This window comes from Physeter macrocephalus, chromosome 21 (assembly GCF_002837175.3).
Source record: "Physeter macrocephalus isolate SW-GA chromosome 21, ASM283717v5, whole genome shotgun sequence".
Taxonomy (NCBI): Eukaryota; Metazoa; Chordata; class Mammalia; order Artiodactyla; family Physeteridae; genus Physeter; species Physeter macrocephalus.
The window spans coordinates 49840885-49860623 of NC_041234.1; the positions used below are offsets into that span (position 1 = coordinate 49840885).

At 39.3% G+C, this 19739-nt stretch overlaps 2 protein-coding genes across 22 annotated transcripts in view; both read right to left on the minus strand.

Annotated features, from left to right (window-relative positions):
• Nucleotides 1-19739, minus strand: part of HDAC8 (histone deacetylase 8) — a 235475-nt gene that overhangs the window by 88357 nt on the left and 127379 nt on the right. The window contains exon 11 of one of the 21 annotated variants that reach the window (XM_028482223.2): nucleotides 674-1243. The exons of 18 other annotated variants lie outside the window; for them this stretch is intronic. In XM_028482223.2, coding sequence (XP_028338024.1) covers nucleotides 1151-1243 — 93 coding nt within the window. In that variant the 3' untranslated portion in view covers nucleotides 674-1150. Of the gene's footprint in view, nucleotides 1-673; nucleotides 1244-2090; nucleotides 3221-14040; nucleotides 15062-19739 lie in introns of those variants that run through there. 2 more of the 21 variants (XM_028482218.2, XM_028482228.2) reach the window with 2 other exon arrangements.
• LOC102978096 (ADP-ribosylation factor-like protein 4A) lies at nucleotides 14358-14960 on the minus strand. The gene has a single exon (XM_007109824.4). It carries the CDS (start codon nucleotides 14958-14960, stop codon nucleotides 14358-14360), a length of 603 nt encoding a protein of 200 aa, XP_007109886.2.

The following is a 19739-nucleotide window of genomic DNA, read 5'->3' on the forward strand; positions in this document are numbered from 1 at the left end:
GGCTCACGGGCCCAGCCGCTCCGCGGCACGTGGGATCCTCCCAGACCGGGGCGCGAACCCGGTTCCCCTGCATCGGCAGGCGGACGCGCAACCGCTGCGCCACCAGGGAAGCCCCTCCAAGACTGTATTTTAAGAAAAACACTATATATTTGGATTTATTTATATTGTCTTATTTTATTCCATGAGTTCCATTTTTGCTGTGTTTTTTCCTCTTTTGAATCAATTGATTTTTTCTTGTTCCACTTTTCCACTTCTATTACTTTGGAAGATATTCATTCTTTTTCTCTTCTTTTAGTGGCTATCTTTGAAATTCTAACATGCTTACTTAATTCAATAAAACCTAGAGTTACTTAACATATGTACCCTCTTCTCAAAGGGACCCCTAGAATGTTTTGACTCTAATCCTCAACAACATGAGTTGCTATTGTGAAGCCTTTAAATTCTGTGTTTTTTGTCTTCTTTTAATCCCACAAATTATAAATTTCTAATATTACCCACGTTTAACTTTTGTTTTCTACTTAATGTTTTATTGTATATCTCAGAACTTCTTTTTTGGATAATTTTCCTTATTCAGTGACAAATGTTGGTGGTAAATGTTTAAAAATTTTTTTATATTAAAATGCCTTTATGTTGCCTTTATTCTCTGAAGACAGTTTCACAGTATATATAATATTTTTTTTGGCTCTTTTCAGTTTATTGCATGAAGGAGTTACACTAGTCCAAGTTAAAAGCAGACCCCAAATGGTTACATTATACAAGCTGTGAGGTTTTCAAACTTGTGACAAGGGACAGAAGGAAAATTCTGCTCATTGCAAGGAAATCCTCACTTAAGCTTCAGTGAGCCAGAAGCATTTAAAACCCATGAACCTTCAGCTGATCATCCTTAGCCAGTCCAATCTCTATGAGGAACTGGCATGTGTTCTAGCGCTGGTCACCCTGTAGCTGAATTACTTCTCCATATTCTGGATGCTCAAGGGCAGTACCATTGCAGGCAAATTTCTTCTTAAATGCCTTCACTAGTTTCTTTTTATCATAATCATCAGTGATCCCTTGGACAGTAGTAAGGGTCTTCCTGCCGTTTCTCTGTTGAATTCTTATATGGATATAATCCTCAGTGCCAGCAGGAAGCAGATCATCACCCTTACTTGCATCAGCAAAGGGGTCGAAAGAGCAGAGGTTCTGGATAGCGGACATATGATACGATTCCTTTTCCTCGGTGGAAATGGCCTGCAGAAGGTGGCGGCTGGAGAAGGCAGGTGGGGGGGGACAGGAGTCGGGAAGTGAGGGGGCTTGAGGGGGAGGCTGCTGAGTCCTCAGTGGCGGATCAGTGAGTGGGCCAAAGTATATATAATTTTAAGATGAAAATTATTTTCTCTAAGCACTTTCAACATTATATTCTAATATGGCTTCCAATGTTGCTGCTGAGAAGTCACCTATTGGTCTAATTGTTGTTATTTCGTATGTGATCAGTCTTTTCCTTCTAGCTTGTTTTAAGATCTTATCTGTGTCTCTGGTGTTCTGCAGTTGACTGTGATGCATGTAGATATTAATTTCTTTTTATTTATCTTGCCTAGAATTTCTTAGTTTTCCCAAACCTGCAGATTTTTGTTTTTTCAAAATTCTGGAAAATTTCCAGCTATGATTTATCTGAATGGTTCTCCCCCTTTCCTATTATTTCTTTGTAGAATTCTAAAGAGATTAATATTGGGCCTTTTTGCTTTATTCTCCATATCTCTTAAGCACTCATATTTTCCATCTCTTTGTACCTCTTTTTTGAATTTTGTGTGATTTTTTTCAGATGTATTTTCCAGTTTCCTAATTTCTCTTCAACCGATGCATAAAACTTCATCAAGGTTTTTAATAACAATTATTATATTTTTCATTTCTAGGTATTCTATTTAGTTCTTTTTCAAACCTAGCAGGTCATTTTTTTTAACATCTTTATTGGAGTATAATTGCTTTACAATGTGTGTTAGTTTCTGCTTTATAACAAAGTGAATCAGTTATACATATACATATATCCCCATATCTCTTCCCTCTTGTGTCTCCCTCCCTCCCACCCTCCCTATCCCACCCTTCTAGGTGGTCACAAAGCACCGAGCTGATCTCCCTGTGCTATGCGGTAGCAGGTCATTTTTGATAGTCTCTTGCTCTTTGCTCTGTACTTTTTAATTTCCGTAAATGTATTTAACATATCTATTTAATATCCTGTATATGATAATGTAAATATCTAAAATCTTTGTGGGTCTAGTTATGTTTTACCTTTTTTTTCCCCTGTTGACTGCTTCCTCCTGGAAGTTGGTTTTCTTGTGTAAACTGTGACTTTTGATTATGAAGGAGTTTGTTAGAACTCTCTGTGGGATTTCCATGTGGCCCGAGAGTAACAGTGCATTCTCCCATGAAAGCTTTCAATTTGATTTTCCCTGGTGTTTGAGGCATCACAAACCTAGGTCCACTTTAAATTAAAAATCGTGGCCTGTGGTTTTTTGTGCCATTCACATAATATATATTCAATCTCCAAACCAGGTGTCATAAAATCTCAGGGAGGTATTTTTAAAAAAAATTCTACTTAAAGTTAAAACTTAGACAAAAAATTTTCCTTACTGTCTGTCCCTTCTCCCCAGCTGCAGGCCTCTGTTGTCCAATACTGTAACCACTTAGCCACATGTGGCTATTAAGTGTAAATTAGTGAAAATAAAATAAAATAAAATGAAAAATGTAGTTCCTCCGTCTCACTAGCCACAATTCAAGTGCTCAATAACCACATGTGGCTAGTGGGTACCGTATTGCTCAGTGCAGATATAGAACATTTCCATCATTGTGAAAGTTTTATTGGATAGTGCTGCTCTAGAACATTTGAATCTACACATGTCTCCAGAACTAGGTTACACCTTTGAACAAACCCTTGACAATCTGTGTCTTAGTCTGTATGCTTGCTCCCTGAAGATGTCCAAGTCCTAATACCCAGAATCTGTGACTATGCTAACTTACATGGCAAAAGGGACTTTGCAGACATGATTAATGATCTTGAGATGGGGAGATTATCCTGGATTATATGGGTGAACTCAATGTAATTACAAGGATCTTCATAAGGGAAATAGGAAAGCAGGAAATACACAGTCAGAGAGGTGATGTGGTGACAGAAGCAGAGGTTGGAGTGATGTACTTTGAAGATGGAGGAAGGAACCATGAACCAAGGCATGCAGGAGACCTCTAGAAGCTGGAAAAGGCAACAAAACAGATTCTTCCCTAGAACCTCCAGAAGGAATGTGGTCCTGTGACCCATTTTATACTTTTAACCTCCAGAGCTGTATGAGAATAAATTTGTGCTGTTTTAAGCCACTAAGTTCGTGGTAATTTGCTACAGTAGCAATAAGTCATACAAACTATGAAAGGGGCCAGTTAAGAAAGGCTTTATTTTAATATACCAGAAATGTGTGGCTGCCAAATGGCATTAAGTTATTCTTATATCTACTCATTTCCCCTTCCTATATTTCTATTTGGCCCTGAGGGTACAAGGCCCATGCAAACAGAAATTTTAGAAGGGAGACTGATGCAGGAACCTATACTCTCATTCATTTATTCAACAAATATAAAAATATACTGAGTGTTTATCACGCTCTAAGCACTGTTTTAGGTGCTTGACATATATTAGTGAATAAAAGAAAAAAATCTCTGCCCTCAAGAAGCTTACATTCTAGAGGATAGACAGAGTTGATAAACAATAAACATAATACATAAGTAAATTACACTGTATGTTAGCAGATGATTAGTGCTATTGGTGAAAAAAAAAGTGTGAGTGGTCAGGGAGGGGGGATGGGCAACTGTAGTATTAAATATGGTGGTCAGGGTAAGTCTCATTGAAAAAGTTGCAACTGAGCAAAGACTTGAAGGAGTTAGTCATGTGAACATCCACAGTAAAGCATTCTAAGCAGAGGAAACATCCAGTGCAAAATATTGAAGTGGGAGTGTGCCTTGTGCCTGATACCTTCTAAGAACAGCAAGTAGGACAGTGTGGTGGAGGACAGAGCAGTAGGAAATGAGGTCAGAGAGGTGATAGAGGGCAGATCATGCTGGGTCTTGTAGGCTACCGCAAGGCCATAAGCTTCATACTGAGGAGGACCCCTGATTTTTAGGGTAGACAAGTGTACAATGAGCATAACACTCAGAATACATAAGAAGAGATATAGCGCTTAGAGAATGGATGAATTTTTAGATGCTGTGAGTGGCGAGCTTTCTTCTGAGCACCACACTTTTGTACCCATTTGCTTCCTGAACTTTTCTACTTGTATGTTGATTGGTGACTCAAACTCAAATTGCTCCAAATAAACTCCTGATCTTCTGTCTTAAACCCTTTCCTCTTCTTCTGTTCTCTATCCCACTTAATGGTATCCTGTTAGAAATCTTGGAGTCATCTCCTGATTCTGCTTTTTCCCACTCCACTATGTCCAATCAGACTCCCAACCCTGTCAGTCTTAGTGTAGATATGTCCTATTCTCTGTTCCCTCTGCCTTCACCTTGGTTGAAGCCTTCATCTCTCACGGGACCTCTGTAATCACCTCCATGGTTCTATAACGTGTGTACCAACTGTAACTGCCACAGTTCCAAAACTGATCATGCCACTCCCTCTTTTAAAGATCTCTCCTGGGGACTTCCCTGGTGGCGCAGTGGTTAAGAATCCGCCTGCCAATGCAGGGGACATGGGTTCGAACCCTGGTCCGGGAAGATCCCACATGCTGCAGAGCAACTAAGCCCGTGTGCCACAACTACTGAGCCTGCGCTCTAGAGCCTGCGAGCCACAACCACTGAAGTCCGCGTGCCTAGAGCCTGTGCTCTGAAACAAGAGGAGCCACCACAATGAGAAGCCCGTGCACCACAACGAAGAGAAGCCCCCACTCGCTGCAACTAGAGAAAGCCTGCATGCAGCAACGAAGCCAAAAAATAAATTAAAAAAAAAAAGATCTCTCCTGGCTCCCACTGCTTGTAGAATCTTGTCCCAATCTCTCCTTCTATTATCATTTTCCAATATGCTTTTCTATGTGTCCCATACTTCAGCCATACTGAACCTTTCACTATAATCCCAGCATATTCCGCCCTATCACAAGTATATATATATACCTGAAAAAGCAGTACCTGCTAGCTATTATGATTATCAAATAACAATGGATTCTTTCTTCCAGGAATGCCCTTATTCTCTCTCTTCACCTGCAAAAATACTTATATACCTTTCTACTCAATTCAAATGCCACCTCCTCTGTGAAGCCTTTCTTCTTTCCCTCAGTAGGGTTTGTTGCTACTTCTTGTGTGTAGCTCCAGCATTCTGTATCTATAGCCCCTGGGCCACTTAATACAACACATTGTGATTATTTGATTACAGATCTGCCTCCCCCAACAGACTGCAAGCTCCTTGAGGGCAGGTACCATCTCTACTGATTTTTTCATGCCTAGTAGCTAGTAGTGTCTGGCCCAAAGGAGGTACTCAATTATTATTTGGTGAAATAAAGAATGAATGACTGAAATGATTCAGGAAATATCTATGACTTGCTAGTCAAGAAGAAAGAGCGAAAGAGGGGAATTTCATACACAAAGCAGCTGGCCTGATAGCTCAGAGCTGGGAGGGGTAGCCACAAAAAGGCTAAAATTGAAGATGTGGGCTGGGTTATAATGGGAGATGAGAGCAAACAGGAAGGATTGGGTGGACCTAGCTGGGGAAGTGCTGTGAAGCCACTGCCCAAAGTCTGGATTTTCATTTGAATGAGTAGGGAGTTGCTGGAGAGTTATTAGAGACACGGCTGAAGTGAAGCCATGAAAAATGACCTGCACTACAAGGCTGGAAGGAGGAAGAAAGGCCAGCCAGAAGGCAGTCACAATAACCCAGAGCAGAATGGGCATGGCAAGTGCAGGCAGGAGATTCAGGGGGCACAGAAAAGGAGGGGGCTAGATTTGGTGAATGATTGCATTTGGTAGAAGACACAAAGGTAGTGAGAATTGCTGAAGATTATTAAAAGCAGAGTAGTGCAGAGAAAGAACATGAGACCAGCAGTTAGGAAATCAGGGTTCATTTACAGCACAAAAATTATTCCCTATCAACTTAGTCTTCCTGTGCCTTACCTTCCTAAACAGTAAAACAAAGAGGTTCCCCATTCAAATCATCAGCAAATCCAGAATCCTTCAATTCTACTTCAAAAATATCTCTTGAATCACACCATCTTCACTGCCACCACCCTAGTTCAGGCCCCAGCAGTCCTCAGCTGGACCAGTGTATTAGCCTGGATAGTGGTCTCTGCACCCTCTCTTGTCCCCACACTATGTGGTCTCCACACAACAGTCAGCACCATCTTCTGAAAATGTCAATTCGCTTATGTTACTCCTCTGCTTAAAAACTCTTCGACCCCCACTACAATTAGAGTCAGATTACACTCCTTACCTCAGCCTACAAGTCTCCTACATAGCGTGGCTTCTGCCTGCCTATCTGACCTCATCCCACCGACCCCACCTCACTCAATACACCCCAGTTGCACAACCTTTCTGCTTTTTCTTGAGCATATCCAGCTCTTTCCTACCTTTTCACATGCTGTTCCCTGGAATGCAGCTTTGTCTGGCTGGGTTCTTCATGGCTTTGGTACTTCAGACCTAGATTTGATCCCCTCAGAGAGGTCAGTCCTGATCTCGGTATCATCTGTTTATTTCCTTAGCACTTATCACAATCTGTAATTATTTTATTATTTGTTTACTGCTGATCTCCCAGGAGATTACAAGTTCTAAAAGGTAGCGCCCCCCTGTCTACTTCACTGTGCATTTGTGAGTGAGTGAATGAGTGAATGAATGAATGAAAGGGGTGATGGAAGCAGAGTTCACCAAAAATGGAGTTGTGAAGAAAAATGGAGGAAAAGATTTTGAAAAGAGTTCCATGGAATCTTGAGGATAGCATAACTAGTTTCACCCAGCTCATAGTATAAACTATTAAGAGGAATCGAGACAGGAGACAGAGGGCTCAGGCAAAAAATCATGGAGAATAACAGAAGCTGCAGCTAATGGAACTCAATTCAAATTACCAGAAATTTGTTGAGTACTTACTATGTGCCAGACTCTACGCTGGGCCTCACTGTGAGGCATATAAAGATGAGTGAGTGGACACTTCAAGAGTTTATATTCAGGAGGCCAGAAATAGGAGAGAAGGAAGTGCAAGTGATGATAAAACGCAGAATTTAATCAAAGGGTGCTGGGGCTCAGAAGAAGGGGCTCAGGGAAGGCTTCAGAGAAAGTTACTCTGATGCTGAAGTCAACAAGTTTCAGTCTACAATGAAATAGGAGCAGATGCTTCTCTCTGCTCTTCCCCACAAAATACTTTTGAAAAGTAGGATGGAAAGCAAAATATTTTTCAGGATGACTTTTGAGGCACTGTGTTAGTGGGGAAACAACTATGTGAGGAGTTTTGGCCCTACCATTCACTATTTGGGAGACCTTGGACAATTTGCTCATTTCTTTTTCCTAACTATTATTGAGGGCCTGTGCTAGGCACTTTCATATATACTATTGAATCATTTACCTTTCCTAAGCTTCAGGTTTCTCCATTCCCTTTGAACTTTAGCAGACTAGATTTCTGGTTCCCAAACAGTTGGTGCTGGGTACAGACCTGCAGGTATTCCTTTTTGCCTTCAGGTAGCACCCACACTTTTGCACTAAAGCAACAGACTGGCTTTTGGTAATATCCTAAAGGCACTAGAGTGCACTTTGGCTGTTTGGCAGATGGGGAAAAAGATGAAAACGTTTAAGAAGTGAAGCATAAGTTTCTTTGTGGCACTGTTGGATTAGCACATTTTGAAGTGGTAAACAATGGGGCTTGCGTGCCATGGTAACCCGTTGTATATTGGGAAACGGAGATATTAAGGTGTCAAGAAGTGACCACCCTAAAATGTTACTAATGTTAAGGTAAACTGTAATGCCAGAAATTGTAACATGATTGTCTTGAGGTAATGCTGTAAAGACAGGTACTTAGATGACTGGCAAAGTGAGATGGGTGAACAAGAGAAAATCTGTCAGTGCATCTCCAGAAACGACCATGGAGAGGACTGTCTATTTTTGGACAATGGCGTCTTTGCTTCTGTAGACAGAACTATTCCTAGTATGGAGAAGGGCAATTTCTCAGGTACCTAGGCTTGATTAAAAGAAGAACAAAACTCTGGAGACCATCCAATTCCTTTTGTTCTAATTAGGTGTTTGCTGAGCAGCTTTATGGTGTATAACTGGTTTCTTGACTGGGACGACCCACCAGCCAGGAGGGCCTTTATGCTGTTGATGAAAGGCTTGTCTTGCCTAATATACTGCTCATTATAAATGACCACCTTGAGGTCTGCTTTATAAATCAGTCTCTGTGGCTTTGGCACCATGATTCATTCCCCAGAGACTTAATCATCACATGACTGAAAATGGGAGAGAAATGTGAGGTGGAAAAACTACAGAGCAGACCGGCTGGAGTATCCTCAAGTGCTCCTCTCCTCTGAGGTCTGGTCTGAAGCAGCCAGTGGCTTTACCTATTAAATTACAGCAATAATCATCTCCTACACTTGTTCAGTGCTTTTAACTTTCAAAGCACTTTCATATATATATATATATATATATATATATATAAAATCTAATTTTATCATTTCATCTATTATACCTTCTTTAGCTCATACTGTTTGCAAAAATACATTTGTAGAGCAGTGGCAAAGACACCAAAAGAAGCAGTAATATTGTCAACACCTTGAAAAAAAATCTGTCTATGATGGGACTTTGGCAAAATAAATCAAACTAAAGAAATAAGTGTAGTTAGAGTCTAGGCTGCAGTAAGGTGACCTGGGAATTTGGAGATAGGCTCAGAATGATTCTGAGAGTGAAATAACACAAAGACATGGTTGTAGATGTGTTGCTGATGGAGACTTGGGAAATATCCAAGCGTAATCAAGGTGATCAGGGCATATCTGCAAGACTGGAATGTACTTGAAGAAAGCTGCAATCTAATCAGTTTTACTGTAAACTGTCTGAAGAATAATGTGCTACAGAAAGGTGGTGTACAAGTTATTTGAAAAAGAGGGATTAGAGAGTGAAGATATGTTACTGTTTGTCCAGCACCCCCCACTCCTCACTATGCAGAGGGACAGGAAGGGATGGGAGAGGGAAGTGTGTACATTTGTGCAGTGGCTGGAGAGCAGAGGGAGCTGGGTAGACCACGTATATGACAGACACACATATTGTGGTCCCTAAGGATGTAGACTCAATTATGAAACAGTCACTTCCTTCACTCTGATTCCATGCTCATCAAGTAAACTTCTGACTTACGAATTCAGTTTCCTAGGTCCCTTGATCCTGGGAAAGAAATGCCCTTGGAGTAGATAAGACTATTGTGGTTACCCAACAGGTATATCTTCCACTGTAAATTAATATAATTGCAATATATTTTATATGTCTCTTCCCCAATTTTTTTATTTTGAAAATTTTCAAATCTACAGAGAAGCTGCAAAAACAGTAAAATAGATTTCTACTTTTTCTTAAACTAAATTTACCAATTTGCTGATGGAAGTTCAACTGCTCCAGCACTATTTATTGAAAAGACTGTCTTTCCTCCATTGAATTGCTTTTGGACCTTAGTCAAAAATCAGTTGGCTGTATTTGTGCGGGTCTGTTTCTGGGATCTCTATTCTGTTCTTTGATGTGTTTATTCCTTTGCCAATACCACACAGTCTTGATTACTGTACCTATATATTAAGTCTTAAAATTGGTAAAGTGATTCCTCCCACTTCATCCTTCTTTTATAAAATTGTTTTAGCTATTCTAGTTCCTTCGTTTTTCCATATAAATTTTATAATAATCTTGTCTATATTTTCAAAGAACATACTGGAATTTTGATAGGAATTATTTTAAACTTGTACATAAATCTGGAAAGAATTGACATCTTTACTACGTGGAGTCTTCTAATCCATGAACACGGTATGTCTCTGCATGAATTTAGATCTTTGATTTCTTTCATCAGGGTTTTGCAGTTTTAACATACAAGTCTGGTATATATTTTGTTAGATTTACACCTAAGTATTTCATTTTTTAAAAGCTGATTATAAATTGCATTATATTTTAAATTTTGGTTTCCATGTGCTCATGGATAGTACATAGAAATACAATTGATTTTTGTATGTCAATCTTGTATCCTGAGACCTTGTTGAAAACATTTATTAGTTCTAGGAGGTTTTTGTAGATTCCTTGGGATTGTATTGTAGACAATAATGTCATTTGCAAATAGGGACGGTTTTATTTTTTCCTTTTTGTTTTGTATGCTCCTCAGATGCTGCTTGCTATGTCTTTCAGCTATGGAATGCACAGAGCAGAGATACTGGTCTGTAGTTTTCCTTTTTTTGTACTGTCTTTGTCTGGTTTTGGTATCAGGATAACACTGGTTTAATGAAATGAGTTGTGAAGCGTTTCTTCCTCTTCTATTTTCTGGAAAGATTGTATAGATTTGGTTTGAATTCTTCTTTAAACATTTGGTAGAATCCTCCAGTGAAACCATCTAGGCCTGGAGAGTTCTTTTTTGGGAGTTTTCAAATACAAATTCAATTTCCTTAATAGTTATAGGTTATTCAAATAATTTCATATTTGGCGAGTTGCAGTAGTATGTGGTTTTTGAGGAAGCAGTTCATTTTATTTAACTTGTCAAGTTTATGTGTGTAGAGTTGTTAGATGTATTCTGTTATTACCCTTTTGATGTCTGTAGGGTTTGTGGTGATACCCCACTTCACTCTTGATTTTGGCAATTTATGTCATCTCCGTTTTTAAATTTGTCAGTCCTGCTAGAGATTTGTCAATTTTACTGACATTTTCAGAGAACCACCTTTCTGTTTCATTTCCTATATTATTATTGTTTTCAGTTTCATTTAATTTGCTCTTCCTAGTATGTTAAGGTGGCAACTTAATTTATTGATTTGAGATTATCCTTTTTTTAAAAAAAGATTTGGTGCTGTAAATTCCCCTCTCAGCACTGATTTAGCTGTGTCCCACAAATTTTGATATGTTGTATTTTCATTTTAAATTATTTTAATGTAATTTTTGATTCTCCACGAAATTTGCTTTTTGACAAATGGATTATTCAGAAGTGTGTTCTTTAAGTATCTAAATGTTTGGAGATTATCCTATTATCTTTTATTAATTTGTTTGATTTTATTTTGATCAGAAAATATACCGTTTGATTTCCTTCTTTTAAATTTGCTGAGATTTCTTTTGTGGTCCATGATATGGTCTATCTTTATTTTTAAAATTTTAATATCATTGTGATAAAGTATATAAAACATAAAATATGCCACTGCAACCATTTTAAGTATAATATTCAGCGTATTAATTACATTCACAATATTGTGCAATCATCACCACTATCTATTCCAAAACTTTTCTATCACCCCAAATAGAAATTCTGTACCCATTAAGCAATAATTCCCCATTCCCCCTTCCCCCAATCCCTGGTAACTTCTAACCTACTTTCTGTCTATATGAATTTGTCTACTGTAGATATTTTGTGTAAGTGGAAGTACATAATATTTGTCCCTTTGTGTCTGGATTATTTCACTTGGCATAATGCTTTCAAGGTTCATCCATGTCGTAGCTTATATCAGAACATCATTTCTTTTTATGGCCGAATAGTATTTCATTGTATGGATATACCACATTTTGTTTATCCATTCACCTACTGATGGACATTTGAGTTATTTCATCTTTTGCCTATTGTGAATAATGCTACAGTAAACACTGAATACAAGTATCTGTTTAAGTCCCTGTTTTCAGTTCTTTTGGGTAATAACTTGGAGTGTAACTGCTGGGTCATATGGTAATTCTATACTGAACTTTTTGAGGAACCACCAAACTATTATCCACAGTGGCTGTGCCATTTTACATTCCCAGTGGCAATTTACAAGAGTTCCAATTTCTCCACATCCCCAGTAACACCTGCTATTTTCATTTTAAAAATTATAGTTATCCCAGTAGGCATAAAGTGGTTTCTCATTGAGGTTTTGATTTGCAGTTCCCTAATAATTAATGATGTTGAGCATCTTTTCATGTGCTCATTGGCCATTTGTAAATCTTCTCTGGAAAAATGTCTATTTAATTCCTTTGCCAATTTTTTTTAACATCTTTATTGGCGTATAATTGCTTTACAATGGTGTGTTAGTTTCTGCTTTACAACAAAGAGAATTAGCTATACATATACATATATCCCCATATCTCCTCCCTCTTGCATCTCCTTCCCTCCCACCCTCCCTATCCCACCCCTCTAGGTGGTCACAAGGCACTGAGCTGATCTCCCTGTGCTATGTGGCTGCTTCCCACTAGCTATCTATTTTACATTTGGTAGTGTATATATGTCCATGCCACTCTCTCACTTTGTCCCATCTTACCCTTCCTCCTCCCCGTGTCCTCAAGTCCATTCTCTACATCTGCGTCCTTATTTCTGTCCTGCCCCTAGGTTCTTCAGAACCACTTTTTTTGTTTGTTTTTTTTTTAGATTCCATATATATGTGTTAGCATACGGTATTTGTTTTTCTCTTTCTGACTTACTTCACTCTGTATGACAGACTCTAGGTCCAACCACCTCACTACAAATAAATCAATTTCATTTCTTTTTATGGCTGAGTAATATTCCATTGTATATATGTGGCGCATCTTCTTTATCCATTCATGCCACATCTTCTTTATCCATTCATCTTTTGATGGACACTTAGGTTGTTTCCATGTCCTGGCTACTGTAAAAAGAGCTGCAGTGAACATTGTGGTACATGCCTCTTTATGAATTATGGTTTTCTCAGGGTATATGCCCAGTAGTGGGATTGCTGGGTCATATGGTAGTTCTATTTTTAGTTTTTTAAGGAACCTCCATACTGTTCTCCATAGTGGCTGTATCAATTTACATTCCCACCAACAGTGCAAGAGGGTTCCCTTTTCTCCACACCCTCTCCAGCATTTATTGTTTACAGATTTTTTTATGATGGACATTATGATTGGTGTGAGGTGATACCTCACTGTAGTTTTGATTTGCAATTCTCTAATGATTAGTGATGTTGAGCATCTTTTCATGTGCCTGTTGGCCATCTGTATGTCATCTTTGGGGAAATGTTTATTTAGGTCTTCTGCCCATTTTCCTATTAGGTTGTTTGTTTTTTTATTGTTGAGTTGTATGAGCTATTTGTGTATTTTGGAAATTAAGCCCTTGTTGGCTGCATCATTTGCAAATATTTTCTCCCATTCTGTAAGTTGTCTTTTCATTTTGTTTATGGTTTCCTTTGCTGTATAAAAGCTTATAAGTTTGATTAGGTCCCATTTGTTTATTTTTGCTTTTATTTCTATTGCCTTCAGAGACTGACCTAAGAAAACATCGGTATGATTTATGTCAGAGAATGTTTTGCCTATGTTCTCTTCTAGGAGTTTTATGGTGTCATGCCTTATGTTTAAGTATTTAAGCCATTTTGAGTTTATTTTTGCATATGGTGTGAGGGTGTTTTCTAACCTCATTGATTTACTGCAGCTGTCCAACTTTCCCAGCACCTCTTGCTGAAGAGATGTCTTTTCTCCATTGTATATTCTTTAGGTGCTTTGTTTTTTGAGTACAGCAGGTTTGAGAGCAATTTGCTAGAAATATTAACCAGTTCTCATCTTTTCTCTATTCCAAATCAGCGATAAGAATAACTGAAATTTAAACACACATCAAAGATTATTACTCCACATGAGAAAACAGGATGCTGCCACTTTTCAGAATAAATGCCTGTTGGGGGTAGAGTGGCAAAAGTGTAGAAAAATCTGTTTGGGGGTTAACAGCAGGAAATTAGCAGACCTACAAAACTGATAGTGGTCAGAAACTTGGGAGTTTGGAGGACTGGGATGGAATGGCTGATTCAGGTGTAGCAAAAGGAAAATTTGCTAAAGGCAAAGTTTCCTTAATTTCTCTTTCAAATTTTTCATCATTAGTGTATAGGAATGCAAGAGATTTCTGTGCATTCCCATTTTTTTTTTTTAGGCAGACACTCTTCAAAGTTTTATTTCACTAACTTCAGATCAAATTTCCACAGCTGTTTTCTGGTCAATTTTCTATCTTTGCTTGGCTTCCCAAGATGGTAGTACCAAAAGATTTGTGGGGTAGGGAGAAGAGGCCATTGTAAGAAGCACTGCATTTACTGATCTTCCACAAGGCAACAGAGTTGGACATCTGATTGTTCAACAAAACAAAGCTTTAACAGCATCCAGGAGGGCAGGCAGGCAAACCAGGCTGTAGACACTCTTCCATTTGTCAAAATCAGACCACAGAAAACCTACTCCACACAGACCTAAAAGGTTATAACCATTCATCTTTTCTTTTTCTGCTGCTGCAACATTTTTCTTCTTTTAATTATCATATCATGTAGTTTCTCAAGTCCTTCCTTCAGTCCATCGCCTATGATTGCACAGGTGGGCTGCAAATGCCAGGGAGTTGATGAACTCAGTCCACCCATTGCTAACAATTTCTCAGTTTCTGAGAGAGACAATGAGTTCCTCAGGTCTTGTTTGTTAGCAACTATAAGCACAGGAACTCCTTGATTTTCTGATATCCTAGTTATTTTATGAAGTTCAGTTTTGGCTTCTTCCATCCTTTCAACATCAACAGAGTCCACAAGAAACACAATGCCATCTGTGCATCTGGTATATGACTTCCACAGTGGCCTTAATTTCTCCTGACCACCTACATCCCAGAAGTGAAAAGTGACTGTTTTAGAATTTCCCAAGGTTACCTTAATTTTTTCCGTGTTAAATCCTTTGGTAGGTACGGTATTTACAAATTCATTGAACTGCAGCCTGTATAACACAGTTGTCTTTCCAGCAGAGTCCAAACCCATAATGACAATGTAGAAGGACTGAAATGAAGGCAGGCTGGACAGGATCGAAGTCTGGTCTGACAGTCCATTCCCCATTTCCAGCTGCAAAGAAGTGTTCCAAATCGAAAGGCTTTCTTCTTACTGCTTGAGAACTTCTCTTCCTAGGGGATCCAGCTACCAGACTCCCGAACTGGAGCCTGGATCCAAATGAGAAAGCATTGGTAGGCTTTTCTACGTGGGGTCAGAGAAGCACCCCACCACTGCTCAGCTTAGCTCTCCACGCAGCTCTGGCAGTTGCCTCAGTAGAAACCGTGGCTCCAGACTATGACCATGCCCACTCCACAGGGCCCACCCCTGAGCCCAAATCTCATTGGTCATCTGCACGTCCATGCCACATGCGCCCCCGTGCCCTAACTGGTGAGAGTAACTGCCGCTCCCAGCATGGCGGAGCCAGGCTCTCCCTCGGTCCACAGGCACCACCTGTTGCCCTCAAGTTAGAAAAGAGGGCGCCTGCAGAGGGAGCCGAGCGACCCCTGCAGAGGAAGGGGAGCCTTGGCCGGTTGGTCAGGTCCCCGCCAGCTGGCTCGCTCCGCCCACCTGAGCGCACCTGCAGTGCGGACTCCGCGCCAAGGTTCTCACACCCGGCCCGCGGTCACCGCCAGCACGTTAACCCTTTGTCTGCTGGCCAGAGGGTGCTCCCTGTGGCTGCGCTGGCCCACAGGAGTTTATGATCTGATCTGCGGCAGCCGCCAAGGCAGGCCCGCTGTCCTCGCAGCACGATCCCCTCACCTCGCTGCTCCGCACCCAGCCCACCTATTTTTAAAATGGGTTATTTGTCTTCTTGTTGAGCTTAGGAGTTCTTTATATATTATGAATATTAAAACCTTATTAGATGATTTGCAAATATTTTCTCCCATTCTATAGATTTTCTTTTCACTTTCTTGATAATGCACTTTGATCCACAATAGTTTTAAATTTTGATAAGTCAAATTCTTCTATTTTTTTCTCTTGTTGTCATGTCTAAGAATCCACTGCCAATTCCAAGGTCATGAAGATTTATGTTTTCTTCAAGAATTTTATGGTTTTAGGTCTTATATTTAGATTGGTGATCTATTTTGAGTTAATTTTTGTATATGGTGTGTGGTAGGGAGTCCAACTTCATTGTTGGACTTGCATGTGGATATCCAGTTGTCCAAGCACAATTTGTTGAAGAGATAATTCTTTCCCCATTAAATGAATTTGGCACCTTTGTTGAAAATCAATTGGCCATAGATGTATGGGTTTATTTCTGGACTTACAATTCTATATCATTGGTCTATATGTCTGTCCTTCTATCAATACCACACTGTTTTGATTACTGTAGCATTGTTGTAAGTTTTGAAATTGGGAAGTGAGTCCTCTAACTTTGTTCTTTTTCAAGATTGTTTTGGTTATTTGGGGCCTCTTGAAATTCCATATGAATTTGAGGATTGGCCTTTTCATTTCTGCGAAAAAAGGCTGTTGGGATTTTGATAGGCATTACAGTGAATCTATAGGCTGCTTTGGGCAGTACCGACATATTAACAATATTAAGTCTTATAATCCGTGAATACAGGATGCTGTTCCATTTATTTAGGTCTTCTTTAATTTCCTTCAGCAAATATTTTGTAGTTTTCAGTGTACCAGTCTTTCACCTCCTTGGTTAAATTTATTCTTGGGTACTTTATTCTTTGGGATGCTATATGGAATTGCTTTCTTAAAATTTTTTGGATTGTTTATTGCTGGTGTATAAAAACACATTTGATTTTGTGTGTGTATTGTAACCGGCAAAATTGCTGAGTTTGTTCATTAGCTCTAGTATCTTTCATGTGGATTCTTTGGAATCTTCTATATGTATGATCATGTCATCTGTGAATAGGGAGAGTTTTATTACTTGCACTCCAATCTTAATGCCTTTTATTTCTTTTTTTCTTGTCTAATTGCTCTGGCTAGAAATTCTAGTATAACATATAATAGCAGGGTAAAAGTGGGTGTCTTGTCTTATTCCTGATCTTAGAGGGAAAGTGTTCATCTTTTACCATTGACTATGTTAGCTGTAGGTTTTTCGTAAATGCCCTTTATCATGTTGAGGAGTTTCTGTTTATTCCTAGCATTCTGAATGCTTTTATCATAAGTGGGTGTTGGATTTTGTCAAATGCCTTTTCTGCATCAATTGAGATGATCATGTAGCTTTTCCCCTTTGTTATATTAATGTGATGTATTATATTGATTGATTTTCTTGTGTTGAACCATCCTTGCACACCTGGGTTAAATTCCCCGTGGTCATTTTAATATGCAGTTGAATTCGGTTTCCTAGTATTTTGTTAAAGGATTTTTGCACCTAAAATCATAAGATATTTTGGGCTGTAATTTTCTTTTCTTTTTAGGTCTTTATCTGGCTTTGGTATCAGGGCAATGGTGGCCTCCTAGCATGAGTAGGGAAGTGTTCAATCTTTTTTTTTTTTTTTTTTTTTTTTTTTTGCGATACGCGGGACTCTCATTGTTGTGGTCTCTCCCGTTGCGGAGCACAGGCTCTGGACGCGCAGGCTCAGCGGCCATGGCTCACGGGCCCAGCCGCTCCGCGGCATGTGGGATCTTCCTGGACCGGGGCACGAACCCGTGTCCCCTGCATCGGCAGGCGGACTTTCAACCACTGCGCCACCAGGGAAACCCGGAAGTGTTCAATCTTATTCAGTTATCTGGAAGAGTTTGAGGCAAATTGGTATTAATTCTTTAAATGTTTTGTAAAACTCACCAGTGAAGCCATCTGGTTGTGACTTTTCTTTGTTGGGAGGTTCTTCATTACTAATTCAATTTAAATATTTTACTTGGTACAGATCTATTGAGATGCTATATTTCTTCTTGAGTCAGTTCTGGTAACTTTTTTATTTCTAGAATTTGTCCATGTCATCTAGGCTATCTAATTTGTTAGCATACAATTGTTAGTTGCATTCTCTTATAATCTTAAAAAAAATCTCTGTAAGTTTGGCAGTAATTTTATTTATTTATTTATTTATTTATTTATTTATTTATTTATTTATTTATTTATTTATGGCTGCACTGGGTCTTAGTTGCCGCATTTGGGATCTATCATTGAGGCATGTGGGCTCTTCATTGTGGCACACGGTCTTCTCTCTAGTTGTGGCATGCGGGGCTTCTCTCTAGTTGTGGCACACGGGCTCGAGAGTGTGTGGGTCTAGTAGTTGCGACACATGCGCTCTCTAGTTATGGCGTGTGGGCTCCAGAGCATGTGGGTTCTGTAGTTGCAGCATGCGGGCTCTCTAGTTGTGGTACATGGGCTCAGTAGTTGTGGTGCTTGGGCCTAGCTGCCCCACGGCCTGTGGGATCTTAGTTCCCTGACCAGGGGTTGAACCTGCGTCCCCTGCATTGTAAGGCAGATTCTTAACCACTGGACCACCAGGGAAGTCCCAATGTCCTTCCGTTGATTTCTGAATTTAGTTATTTGTGTCTTCTCTCTCTCCCTCGTTTTTCCTTTATCAGTCTAGCTAAAGGTTTGTCAATTTTGTTGCTCTTTTTTTAAAAAAAGTATTCATTTATTTATTTTTGGCTGCATTGCTGTGCGTGGGCTTTCTCTAGTTGTAGTGAGTGGGGGCTACTCTTTGTTGCAGTGTGCGGGCTTCTCATTGCGGTGGCTTCTCTTGCTGCAGATCACGGGCTCTAGGTGCATGGGCTTCAGTAGTTGTGGCACATGGGCTCAGTAGTTATGGCTCATGGGCTCTAGAGCACAGGCTCAGTAGTTGTGGTGCATGGGCTTTGCTGCTCTGTGGCATGTGGGATCTTCCCGTACCAGGGTTTGAACCCATGTCCCCTGCATTGGCAGGCAGATTCTCAACCACTGCATCACCAGGGAAGTCATTGTTCCTCTTTTCAAAGAACCAACTTTTGGGTTTGTTCATTCTCTGTAATGTTTTTCTATTCTCTATTTCATTTATCTCTATTCTAATCTTTGTTGTTTCCTTTCTTCTGCTAGTTTTAGATTTAGTTATCTCTTCTTTTTCTAGTTCTCCAAGATGTAAAAGTAGTTTATTGATTTGAGATCTTCTTTTTAATGTAGGCATTTACAGGTATAAATTTCCCTCTGATTATGGCTCTTGCTGCATCTCATGAGTTTTATATGTTGCATTTTCATTTTCATTCATTGCGAAGTATTTTCTCATTTCCACTGTGTTTTCTTCTTTGATCCATTAGTTGTTTTAAGACTGTGTTGCTTAATTTCCACAAATTTTTGAACTTCTCACTTTCCCCTCTGTTGCTGTTTTTTTAGCTTTATTCCATTTTGGTTAGAAAAGACAGTTTGAATGATTTCAATCTTCTTAAATGTATCAAAACTTGTTTTGTGGCCCAACATATGGTCAATCCTGGGGAATGTTCTATGTCCACTTGAAAAGAATGTGCATTCTGCTGTTGTTGGGGGGAATGTTCTCTCTACGTATCTTTATGGTCTAATTGGTTTATAATGCTATTCAAGTTCTCTATTTCCTTATTGCCCTTATGTCTAGATGTTCTAACTATTATCGAAAGTGGTATTTGAAGTCTCCAACTATTACAGTAGAACTATTTTTCTTCTCATTTCTGTAAATGTTTGCTTTCTACACTTTGGGGCTCTGTTGTATAGTATAAATAGGTTTATAATTGTTATATATTCCTGATGAATTGATCCTTTTATCAATATATAATGTCTTTGTCTCTTGTAACACTTTTTGACGTAAAGTCTATTTTTGTCTGATATTAGTATAGCCAACATCAGCTCTTTTTGGTTACCATTTGCATGGAATATTTTTTTCCATCCTTTCTTTCACTTTCAACCTACTTATTTCTTTGGATCCAAAGTAAATT